The sequence below is a fragment of the Scomber japonicus genome, chromosome 21, assembly GCF_027409825.1.
Source record: "Scomber japonicus isolate fScoJap1 chromosome 21, fScoJap1.pri, whole genome shotgun sequence".
In the NCBI taxonomy this organism is placed as follows: Eukaryota; Metazoa; Chordata; class Actinopteri; order Scombriformes; family Scombridae; genus Scomber; species Scomber japonicus.
In genome coordinates this window covers 22,390,886-22,403,902 of record NC_070598.1, presented here as the reverse complement: position 1 = coordinate 22,403,902, position 13,017 = coordinate 22,390,886, and the positions used below count along the sequence as shown (strand labels likewise).

At 40.9% G+C, this 13,017-nt stretch overlaps 1 protein-coding gene across 3 annotated transcripts in view; it reads right to left on the bottom strand.

The window, feature by feature from the left end:
• Positions 1-1,421: 1,421 nt before the first annotated feature.
• Positions 1,422-13,017, bottom strand: part of LOC128382213 (microtubule-associated protein 4) — a 112,509-nt gene continuing 100,913 nt past the window's right edge. For all 3 annotated transcript variants that reach the window (XM_053342198.1, XM_053342200.1, XM_053342199.1), the window contains 6 exons: positions 10,306-10,607; positions 9,573-9,629; positions 6,068-6,149; positions 5,508-5,620; positions 2,100-2,292; positions 1,422-1,585 (listed from right to left, as the gene is read on the bottom strand). In XM_053342198.1, coding sequence (XP_053198173.1) covers positions 1,581-1,585; positions 2,100-2,292; positions 5,508-5,620; positions 6,068-6,149; positions 9,573-9,629; positions 10,306-10,607 — 752 coding nt within the window. In that variant the 3' untranslated portion in view covers positions 1,422-1,580. The remainder of the gene's footprint in view (positions 1,586-2,099; positions 2,293-5,507; positions 5,621-6,067; positions 6,150-9,572; positions 9,630-10,305; positions 10,608-13,017) is intronic.

Here is a 13,017-nt window from a genome sequence, read left to right as displayed (position 1 = left end):
CAGTTTTCAGGTAAGAAGGTCAGGAGGCACATACGAGACACACAGCTCCTTTTAACATCACAGACATTTTATGTATCTGCAGCATTTTAAACGTCTTCCTCATCTCCTCTCTGGACTGCACGCTCGGTTAAAGCTTCTCCACTTGAGCGACTCTCTCTATCGTATTTCGAACACCTTCAGGCTCCACATATCTTTTGCTACTTCGCCATAAACGTGAAACACACCTCAGAAAAACGCTTCTTTTTTTAACCCTTCTGGCAACGCCTCCTTTTTCACATTCTTCCTCCCTCTGTATGTCATCTCTTTCTTCACTGTGTGCGCCTTGGTTTTTTACAAGAAACCTGTGCGTTTTTTCTGATTTTCTGAATGCTATCGGAAAAAGAAAGACCGTCCGCTGTATTGCTTATACAGGAAGAAAAATACATACATAATTAAAACTTTGCTTGAAAATTAAAAACAAGAACTAGGAGGGAAAAGAAAATTTGAGAAAAGACGGAAAGTAAGATCAGATCAGAACACCGAAAGCTCATTTTTACACAAAGTTTGTCACTCAAACACATCATCACAAACACAGAGAATAAAGAGTTAAACAGCCTAAAATGGTTCAAATAGACTACTTGTTGTCTAGCTTTGATTTTTTCTTTTCTTTTGTGTATCAGCTTGTTTATGGAGTGAGTGATCCTAAGATGGAGAGTGAAGAGAGAAGAGGAGATGATGAGATGGTGGACCGTGAATTACTATGACGTTACTGAAGCAGAGAATCGATGGTTATTGGGAAAAAACGACCCCTAAAAGTCACAAGGAAAAGAGAAGCTAAGTATGTGTGTGTATGTGTGACAGGAGCCATGGGTTAATCCAAGAGGGGGATCTCCACATCATTCAGTAGACAAATGATCTACTGTTTTTTTTTGGGCAGGGGTGTGGAGGCGGGATGACGCAGGGTACAAGAGGGTACCCACCACCAGGCCGTGGGTAACGAACAATTTAGCCTCCTCGGAGAAGATGACCAAAATATGCGAGGAAACCTTCCGTCTTCTGCTCATTTACTTTCTCGTAGATTCCCACACAGGCCCAGTCTTAGTCTGTACAGTCACTTCAGCCAAATGCATTTAAGGTGGGGGGGGGGGGGGGGTAGCGACGACGATGAGGGCGATGGTGCATGACGATGAAGAGGCATGACAACATGATACTAGAGTGGCAGATCTTTTTAGATGAGTCATAATTAATTAGAGCTTAAAGATAAAAGTGAGGGGATGGTGGTGTAAGAGCTTGATAGGGTCAAGAAAGGTCAAGATCCCTTTAAAGGGCTGCTGTTGTCCCCCTGGACCTCCCCCTGGAGATGCAGCAAGGAGGGGGCAGAGGGGGAGCTGGCACAACCCGCCGAACCCAACGACTCGTAGAGGGAGATACTGCGCGGAGTTGGGTGGTGTTGTTGTTGTTGTTGGTGGTGTTGGTGTAGAGAATAGGAGGAAAGGTGTGGGTGGGGTCTGTTGTTGTCCTGGGGGGCTGGCCAGGTGACGATGTCGGCGCCGTGGTCCGTGCGAGAGCGAGCATTCTCGCGGAAGTTGAGCTTGAAAGACTCAATCTGCAGCAGAAAGGTTGGAAAGTAGTAGGGTGGGGAGAGACAGAAAGAGAGAGAGAGAGAGAAAGAGAGAGAGAGAGAGAGAGCAAGAGAGAGGAGGGAAAGTGAGAAAGAAAAACAAGAGACAAAGATAGAAAAGGGAGAAGATGGGGGGTAGTTGTGGAGGGGGGAGTTGAGATGAAGAGGGCACAGGGGTAGCAGAATTAGATGCCTGTAAGATAAGAAGTCAAAAGATGACGGTGTGATCAGGTGCTTTGGACTGCCCACGACATGATGAATACATTACAGAGAGAGAAACATTAACACTAGATGCAGTCACAAAGACAACTTCTTATCTCAGTTAACTCTCACACACCGTTAGTACATTTATCACACAGTATGTCATGTTTGAGATGTTTCCTGGCGACAGGATATCATCAAACATACTGTTGCAGGTTGCTGGGCAGCATTGGCAACTCTTCCTCCTGCGTTTCCTTCACGGGAATCAAATCCTTAACTGGAGGACAAACATACTTACTTGTCTCTGGGATGCGTGAGTCCAGAACCTGGGGCTCCCGGAGGCCCTCACTATCACAGGGAGCCCCCTCCTTCAGCCCATTCTCCTGGGCAGCGGGGCTCCCCCCTTGCCCTGGCTCGGAGCCTGGGGCTGGGGCCGGGGTGCCACTCAGGGGAGTCCCATTCCCCTCTGTTGTCTCCTGGGCCCCCTCAGCCTAGAAACACATAGCAGGGCGTGTCAATCGGTGAGGATGGGGATGGAACAACCTGGCTCCAAATCTCATAGAACTACATTTGTTGCCTTTTTTGTCATTTTGAGAACAGAATATAGTTGTTGGGAAGTGATTTACAAAATAATTGGTGGACAGTTTGTGATTGCAGAAATCGAACAATACAGATGTCTTTCATACACATTAATTAAGATCTGGAGCCAGATTAAAGGTGGAGAAAGATGGAATCACAAAAACAATAATAACTGAAGCAAACAAGCTACAATGTCCAAGAGCGTGTCCAATGAACGCAATGACAACAACTTTTAAATCAAAGCAGTTTATAATAGAAAAAAGCAGATGTAAAGTGCAAAATATGTAGAAATGGTGGTTTTCCTTAAAGTAAACTTTGCTGTATATAAATATATGAACAGTGGATGTCAGTGGAAATTTATATGAGGAGAAAAAGAGCTACTAAATGGCTGAATGGCTTCAATTTACACAAAGTTCAATAATCAATAAGAATGTGCCTGCACATGCTCTAGATAGAAAGACCCTACATATGTCTTTACACTTGAACTCCCTTCATAAAATCATGTTTCAATATGTAGATTTGTCAGGCATGCTTAAAAAATAAAATAACGGTGTATTTCATATTTTTCTAATTGTCAACAAATCGTATACTATAATACTTACTAAACTTACTATAATACTTTATACTTCCTACCTTCTCTACCCTGTCTGTGGCATACAGTCCCAAGCCTATTTATTTCTTCTAAAGACATATAAAAATGTATAGTTTCTTTATGAAATGTTATATCATTTCCTAAAACAGCTGGGCGCTGTAGCTTTTAGCAAATGTTACTCAGACAGGAGCAAATCATGAATTTCTTGGGGACTACTAGCGGCGGAATCATTTACATTTTGTTGCTCTATTGAGCATTTCTGGTGGTACAACGATGTAATGTGGGATTATGGTCATGATAATGATGGAACATGTTAACCAGATGTGTTTTAACACTTTTTGGACAACAATGGAGCTCTATTGTACAAAGGAATAAGACACATCAGACTTTGGATACATAGAATACTTGTTAGAAGAATCGATTCAATGTTGATTTCTCATTTGTTGACAGTATGAAAAACATAGATCACCACCAGGTTTATCTTTGAAAATGCATAAATGGACACCCATCAGTTAGACACACTTCATTCTTTCTTCCTACACAGGACTAGAACAAAAAAAGACTGCTTTTATTGGGAGGACAGTATCCATTGGCATGCAACATACTGTTGTGAACAGCACTATCTAACAATATCTTTTATCTTGTTGCTATAAAAACTGCATGTTTCAAAGCTCCCCAAAATAGACTTTAGTTAAAATCCTGAAAAAAACTTATTATCATGTGAGTGCTATTCTTAGCTGTTTGTTTTGATAATGCACTTTTCCTAAAATGATGCCTGGGCGTGCAAAACTGAAACAGCGAAGATGAGAATGTGAGTGAAGGATGTGCTTATGCAGTGACCATGAAACACAGATGGGCTGTCATAGGCTGAGGGGTCAGGTGACATCACAAGTGTCCAATTTGCCCCCCAAAAATGTATTTTCTCTCTTTAAGTTTGCAGGATCAATCCAAACTATGACCCAGCAGATACATGTACAGCCTTGTCTATGTGGTTACCATCATGTCTACGTCCCATCCCTTCTCCTAATTCCTCTCTAAGACAGCTGAGCTGAGTAGTTCCCTGCAGTGGAGCTCATGATTTCACAACAGAAGGTCAAAAAGTCAGCAGGGACAATCTCCTGGTGTAGAGGGTTCAGGATTTGAGATGTTTCAGGTTGCTGTAAGTGGCTTATGACACGCCGTCACCATCAGTGATTGTAGCTCAAAGCCGCTCAGCGTCTTTTAGATGTCATCATGAACACAGTGGTGAGACAAGACAAGCATAAACATCCTGAATCTATTTTCTCCTCACACACAAATATCTCCCTTTTTATATATTACCATGCAGGCACAGGAAATTTAGGAAGTGAGTCAGCAGCAGAGGGGTTCAGACAACCATCTTCTTTACTTTTGTTCTCTGAAAGGAGATTTAGACTCATTCATAAACGCATAATGTTTTCTGTTATACAAAATTTGGGGACAATCATTAGGATGTCGGTTGACAATGGTGAAGTCATTTTCAAATTCAAATCATTTTCAGAACATATTTTCAATTCATGCAGTCATAATGCTCCAAAACCCTTGTACAGATGATACACAAACAGTAACTGAACACCACACACTGGATTACACTTCTAAACACCGTAGCAAGTCAACCACCAGTCAACCACTGGAGGTCAGCAAGAACAAGACTCTGACATCTTGTGGTTAAAGGCTCTTTTCACTTTATTGCATCTTTACTGTGACCAGTTTTTGACCTCCTGCTCACTTCTATGACTGTACTGAAGTAGAGGTTTTAACTTTACTGAAGTAACAGCTCAGTGAACAAACCAAAAGGTCTCAGTCAGCTACTGAAGATCAGACATCAAAACCTTTTCAGAGTGACATTTGATTCCTTGTACAGGCTATTGTGTGTGCATTTTGTGTTTTTTTTAAACTCTGTGCCAGCCAATGTATTCTGTATTATATCATATCATGTCCTACACAGACATAGCAGCAGTCACATTTTGAAAATTTGGTCATGTGTTTCAGAATTTTCTCATTGACCACTCTCAAGGTGAGAACAGAAAAAATATGTTTCTTATTTTCTGTACTCCATCATAATAAAACCATAAGCATGACCACAGCTGGTGATCAGAGCTGTGCAGTGAGTTTTGCACATACCCGTTCACACCTCACATTAGAGGTATTCATTGTTTTAGGTGTTGAAGCAACAATACTGGAGACCAAGCAATTGGCTCATTCCAAACAGGCATATTTTGAACAGGCATTGAACTAGTAGTATTTAAAGTAACACACAAGGAACCACCAAACCATGCCACACACACACACACACACACACACACACACACACACACACACACACACACACACACACACAGCCTCAACAGTAACCATCAGGACTAACCCAAGAAGCTGCCACTGTTCGCTAACAGTAATTGGACACAACTCTACAACACATTGCAGAAACTACTAAAACACATCAAGTAAGGTCCGCAATGACCTTAGTTTACAGAAAGAGAGGCAGCGTGTACACAAACTAAACATTTGTCTCACCTTAATGTTTCCTCCACCAGGCGCATGGCTCACATTGTCCATGGAGCCCACTTTGGACTGAGCCTTTTCCCTAAAGCTCATTTTGTGGGACTCGATCTTCACAACGCCACCGCCTGCAGCAGACACATGTAATCAGTCTGACTATACACATTCAGTACATGTACAGACAGCCTATAAATTCACGAGCAAGCAGATACAGGTTCTACACAGCTTTGTTTGGTGTAAAGCAGCTCAAGAATCACATCTTAAATGTACTATACATATAGATCTAGCATATTTACATGCACACTCAGTTGCCACTTTATTTGATAGGTAAACTAATGTAATACAGCATTAACTGAGAGATGTTTAACAAAATATTAAAAAAGGTCCTCCAAGATGACCATCAAATTCACATTTACAACAAAAACTGAACATTATAACAAAGGTAGGATTTATTGCAGGGCTGCTGGATTAGATTGCATCACTTTTAGCTTTGTGTACCTAATTAAATTGAAAACTGAGAGATAGAGCACACAGCAATAAAGCTTTTTGAGTGAATAGAGCTTGCTCAAGCTCACCAGGCTTGTGCTTGATGTTGTCCTTGGAGCCGCACTTTGACGTCACCTTGCTCAGATCAACCTTCTTGTTGAGTATCTGCACCTGTCAAGTGTTACACAAACTTTTTTTATCACCAGTGTTTAAAAAAGTAGGTTTGAAGAAAAGTACTGTATATGTGAGAAGTTGGCTTGATGAATTTGGAGAAACCTGCTGAATTAAAGGTTTAGTGTGTACAATGTAGTGGCATCTAGCAGAACAAATTTTATATCTACATATGCGCTGGGTCCTCTTCTATGGAGGCCAACATGTTTCTGCAGTAACCCAGAATGGACAAACCAAACACTGGCTCTCAAGAGGGTCACATTTTTCGCAGCCATCATAGGTATCCTACATGCTTGAAAAGGTGGGGTTGAGGGAAGTGGTATTCAGTTGGTTGCAATCTGCAACCTCACCACTAGATGCTACTAAATCCTACACACTGGCTTTTATAATTTTAAGTTTCCATCTAAATGAAGCGCATTTATAAACAAATTAACGGATATGCAAATTGTGCACTTTTTCCTTCACCACTGTTATATGTATCAAATGTTAGTCTCTTCATCAGTCTACAGAGATCTGATGTGTTGTGTCATTTAAGTCACATGATTCATATACAGTAGAATATGATTTATTTGTCTATTTCCATTGCACTTTTTCCACCTCAACCAAGTATATAAACTTTTTGGGGATATTTTTTACTTCAAAATTCCATATTTTTCTATGTCCACATTGAAAATGTGCACAGAAACTGATGGATGAAAACACACTTGAGGATCAGTATTAATCTCAAGACATGGAGCCATACCCAATTACCACATGGCTTAATATAAACAATCAAAAATGAGATGATAACTTGAAGATTCTGTTGCTTCCATTGTGATGTGGCGTAGCTGAGTTTTGCCAATGCAGACGGCTTTCAACTAAACTGCTCTTTAGTGCTGGTCATTAGGATGCACAGGTTCTACTCAACAATCAAAAAAACATTACACACACACACACACACATGTTGTACATGAGCTGCACAGATGACAGGATCTCCCTGGAACAGACGAGGTAACAAAAAAAAAAAAAAAATACAGACATCAAACGAAGAAGCTCAGAAGTGTCATTTCAGGAAAACCACAAATCCCAAATGAACCCGTCTGTGGTGATACTGTCCTCATAAAACCTGACAGCCTTCACAGACTCACAGCCAATCAGAGGCAGGTGGCAGTGTTTGATCACTTGACTGGTGTTTAGTAAGTTAGTGACAGGGTGGGACAACACAAGAAGAGTTTAAAGGGAACAAGGGGCTCTGAAGCAGGTTGTGGGGAAGAGCTGGTACATGAGGCTTGCTAGCATGCTGTCCAACAACACGAAGTGCCGTCGACTTTCAACCAAGAGCAGCACTTTGTGATGGAGGCCGTAAGCAGGTCAACTTTCTGATGCTGGCAACTAAAGACTGGGGACCTTTTTTTTTTTTTTTTAAATGTATCACTCCTTTTTCAGAAGTGAGTAAGAGAGATTAATCTTTAATCGAATTGTTTGACTAATTGGCCCTGTGCCTACGAGCTCTGGTCATGGGCCGGGTAATACTTACATTCCCTCCACCAGGAGTATGCTTCATATTGTCCTTGGAGCCCAAGCGTGAGCCAACGTGGCTGAAGTCCAGCTTTTTGGTGACTATCTGAACCTACATGGACACAGCATAGCAGCAAGAGGAGGTGGGACAGGAGAGCAGTGGAAGGCATGGAAGGGAAGAGAAAGAAGAAAAAGATAACAGGAGAGAAGGGAAGAAAAGAGAAGATGAGGATAAAAAAAGAAGGGCGTGGTGAAGAGGTCACCACCACAGGTAGGGTTAGAAAAGGAGAGGACAGCAGGATGGTTCATCTGTGCATAATCCAACATGCCTTCAAATTTGGTTTATTTTAGATGTGCCTGATAAAAACTAATGGGTAGTTAGGCCGTCTTCCATGGTTTATCTGACTTGTGTTGCCAGTTAAATCGTGAAAAAGTGACATCCTAAGGGATGGGATGATATTAATATACAGTTTACCCAAGTCTGGAGAGAAGGAAAACCACAAGGCCACACACATGCAACACAACATATAAACTGGACCCTGTTATTATGGAGAAACATCACATTTATAATGGAGATTCAGTACGTTTGTTAGCACATTATATAAAAATACAGACACCTGATTTAAAACAAAAAGGATTAATGATAGGTTACGCTGGTAGAAGTCAACAGACCGAGATACATTGCATTGTCCTCTTCTATAGGATGTATTCACAAAATCCCCCTCACATACAGTCACATTTATCAGCAGTGGGCCACAGCTCAGCGCCATGACATTCACACCTGAATCCTTCTGTTTTTCACAATGAAAACTAGCAGGAGTCGCTAGTTCAGGAAGCATGTGACCCCTCACTGGCTTCCCACCAGAGCCACTGCTGGATGCACACATTTATAACAATGAAAACCCCCATAGCTAGTTGCATTTGGCTCTAGCATAGGCTAGACTATTATTGGACACATTCTAAGAAAGAGTGTTTATGAAGGATACACTTTTTATCAGCTTGTCAATCAACTGTGAAGCACTTTGAACTACATTAACCTGTATGAAAGGTGCTGTATAAATAAAGTTTGGTTTATTGATTGTTATTTGAAATACCATACCACTACTTTTGTGTTTTTACCCCAACTGCTACAAATGACAAACATTTTAAAGCATGCATGTAATATTTCATATTGTCTTGTACTCCATTCTTGTCAGTGAGCTTAGATCATCCGTCACAATGAACCATCATGAAATGTATATCTTATTGTTGTTTAAGTTGTGTTATTGTTGCGGACTCAATTTATAAATGCACACTGCGTTACCATACAAGTATAACATCATTTTCTCCGAATTTAATAATTGATTTTGCAATATTTTTAGTGTGGCATAAAATTAGTGGTGTCAACTCTGTTGATAAGTACCTTGGTAAGGTGTGAACTCGAGGTAAAATTAACACTCCAAGTCAGCAGTGAAGAGCAACGACAATCTGGGTAAAGGTTGATTAACATCATGGTTCTGTAACCTTCTCTCGCTCAGTTCAGTTCATTCTAAACAACCTAGCTTGCAAGGCTGGGGAGCAGGAATAATACTTTCTCACTCATGTAATTATAAAGCTTTAAATTCTCCAGAGGCATGTCTGTATTGCTGCCTGAATCCAGATTGAGAGCTGTGAAAGAAGATGAGTGACTGAATATGTTACAATCTGTGTATCTGTGTTAAATGTGATAGCACAGGATAATGTAGATGCTTTTATTGCTTAAGTTGGTGTCTACTAATTTCCATCCCGGCTTTGTACCCTCCAATTTATTAAAAACAAACAAAAAATATGAGTTGGTAAACATAAAAATCAAAGCAAAATGTATATGAATATAGATGTCAAAGTAATAAGAGAGAGGTTGGAGGTAGAGTATGTGGTGATGGTGGGGAGGATGGAGAGGGAACTCACTTTGCCCTGGCTTGTTTCTTTGGAGGCGACGCCCCTGCTCTGAGAGGCAGATGGAATCTGGGGAGACAAGCCCGCCCCGGGTCAACAATAAACAACACCTCACAGAACAACACACAGGAAGAGGAGGCGAAGGTGGAGGAAGAGGAGGAGGGGGAAGAAGAAGTGGCAAGGGTGGTGTATTAGTGTGGAGAAGTATGAGAAAGAAACGCAGGAATGAGATGAAAAGAATAAGTCCTGTGTATTACAATCTGGATTTAGAATATGTAGTAAATGAGTACAATTGTATCAAAAGAAAAGTCCCAAGTTGTAATAACCAGAATTATCCTGTAAAGAGCTAGAGTAGAGAAAGAACACCTTCAATGACACACAGGCAGACGTCCTCTGCTGTTTTCTCCACACACATGCTGCTAGTGTTTCAGCAAAGGTGCAAAGCTTGGAGAATGGTGAGAATGGTAGTAAAAGAACGTGAGAAATGACAAAATAAGAGAAGAGAAGGTTTGACTATTGAGACAACAACCAGGACTGTGCTCTACTGTAGCATTTGATTTTATGGTAACACTGTAGACAAAGTAGAAGGTAAACCCTGGTTATTCACTCAAGAGGAAGAAATTGAGCAGAGTTTGAAGCCAGCGTCACATGTTAAATCACAGTCCTCCACAAGTTCATTTCCTGTTAATACAAGCTTGTTGAAAATACAAGCAAAAGCACATCTAGAAGCCATCGGAGGACCTACCTTCCCTCCTCCAGGCTGGTGCTTCATGTTGTCTGTAGAGCCGATCTTAGAGCGGGCGTTGCGGATGTCGGGGGCCGCCCCTGAGCCTGGTCGAGCTGTGGTGGTCCTCGAAGCGGCGGCAGAAGCTGTGGTTGAGGAAGCGACCCGGGGCACGCGGGGCACTGGGGGCTTCTTCTCAGGTACGGACCCGGTGGTGGAGGAGGGCGTGGCCGGTTTGGTTGGTGCGGTTCGGGTGCGAGAGGCAGCGGTGGTGGAAACAGAGCTGCGGGTTGTGGTGGTGGTCTTGGACTTGGTAGAGTCAGCTGGAGGGAGAGGAGGTTAAAACAGAATTGTATTATTTTTTTTATTAAAAAGATGAACAATTTAATTTTGGGAAATATGTTTTTTAATTATTTGAATTAGAAGACCTGTATGACTTTAGAGGCAGTCATAGACACAAAAAGACCTACAGACATTGATACTGCAATATAACCCATTGTCTATTTTGAGATAAGTTTGTTCTGTCTTTGTCAAAAATAATAGTAAAAATAAAGATGACCTGCTTAGGACTGGAAATTAAAGTGTGTCATGTATTCAGAGAATCTCTCATTCACACACACACACACACACACACACACACACACACACACACACACACACACACACACACACACACACACACACACACACACACACACACAACAAAGGACACCAAACTGTCAAATCTGACAGTCATCTGATAAATGACGCGAGTGCCAAACAAGAAAGAAAATGTGTTAAGGAAACAGGAGTAAAACAGAGCAGAAGAGCTGAAAAACAGACTAGAGAGACCGAAAGAAAGACAAGCAGACACAATTATTATCTTCCACCATTCAGACCTATTTTAATATTGAACTTACACCAGTTTTTTGGGATCTCATTGTCAATTCTGCCCTGCTTTAGATGACCTATTTGTTTCTACTGAAGATGTAAATCTGATTTTTAAAAAAAAATCACTTTCACTGTCAAAAATGGGTAAATAATTTTTAAAATAAAAAAATATTTACATTAAAAACACAGTTGGTGTGGTAGTGATTATTTATGGCAGTAGGAAGGTACATAGGTATTGAGCCAAGATAAAGTGCAGTGTGTGTATTCACTGTAATGAAGGAACGTATCTAAACACACACTAGAACTCCTTCATTCCCACTGCCATAATCATTTTAAACTAACAATGAAACAGCAATGTACCATCACTATGACACTTTGTATGCACTCATACCATGTATTATATTCGGTTAAGTTATTTATGCTGTATATCTTATTCTGTTTTAAAAAGGATGTGTTGATTTATGTCTGAGTTCTTCAGGCTGAGCCACGTCTAAGATGATTTTCTGTCATGACAGACAATAAAGTTTCTGAATTTGAATTTTTTTTTGACCAACCTTATTTTCTAAGATGGTGAAATACGATTTTTTTTTTTTAAACGGAATCCTTCATGTACCATTTTCAAAGACACTAAGGTCCCTCAAAAGGTAACTCCTGTCTCCATACAAACAAACTGAGGATCAGAAACCGCTACACTGCTACCGAGAACCCAAAATCCTCCATTTTCTACCTCCTCTTAATATGAGTGAATACAATCCCTTTAGTTCAACACGCTAAGTCATGATGCACAGAGGCAGTGCAACATTCGCACCACTTATAATCTGTCAATTCACATAAATTCTGTGATATGTAAGCTCTTCTTCTTCTAGAGTGCTGAGACATGCTGAACCACCAGTCCTACTATCAATCCTTTTCACACATCTGCAGCCCCTATAAGACATGTTTAATTGAAGGAATTCTCCGTCTTGCGTCCATGTTTCTAAAGAGTAATTTGCCTTGCCGTATGAACCCCGGCAGATTAATAAAGTCAGGCTGTATCAGCAGGAGCTGCAAACTCCTGTCAACAGCAAAAGGACAGTAATCCAGAGACTGCTGTGAGGAAGGTTTTTAACTCTCCTGGGACTTTCAGCAATAAAGCCTCTCTCTTTCTCTATCTCACTCTTTCTTTCTGAGCCTGCCCAGCATTGTCATGGTTGGACAGTGTGTGTTGCGGTGTCGCACGCCTGCTGACAGCTCTCCTGTTGCCAAAATGTAAACTAATCTGTCGACAGGAGGAGTAAAGCTGGAACTGTGCGGAAGAGAGCGAGACAGAGGGGAGGAAAAAGTGAGGAAAGGATTACAGAAGGAAAGTTAAGAAGAAAGAAGCAGAGAGCTAAAGAGAGAGAGAGGTGTTGCTGGAAGTAATGATACTAGTTATGTGGAGTTAAATGAGACTGTAAAACATGAAATCTACTTAATGACATCTGCACAGGGTAAGAGATAATGCAATATTATTGGTTCTCCACTGTCAGTTGTGTACTACTGTGACAATGTGATCAGATTATTTAAGATTACTTAAATGAATTCAAACATAATAGATGTTATTGGAGGTCTTATTTAATATGTTTTGATAAATTTATAGCATGTAGAGCAGGGGCGTCAAACATAAGGCCCACGGGCCAGAAGTGGCTCACCAAGGGGTCCAATCCAGCCCACTGAACACTGAGTATGAAAATTACAAATTCCACTAAAATGCACCACTATTCTCACTCATTTTCGCTCACCGTTCACAGTCAACAACATCTCACTTAATACCTGACCTGCAATGTGATTCCAATTTGAAAGACAAATTTGTCTCAGTATCTCCTACCAAGGTGAACTTGAATT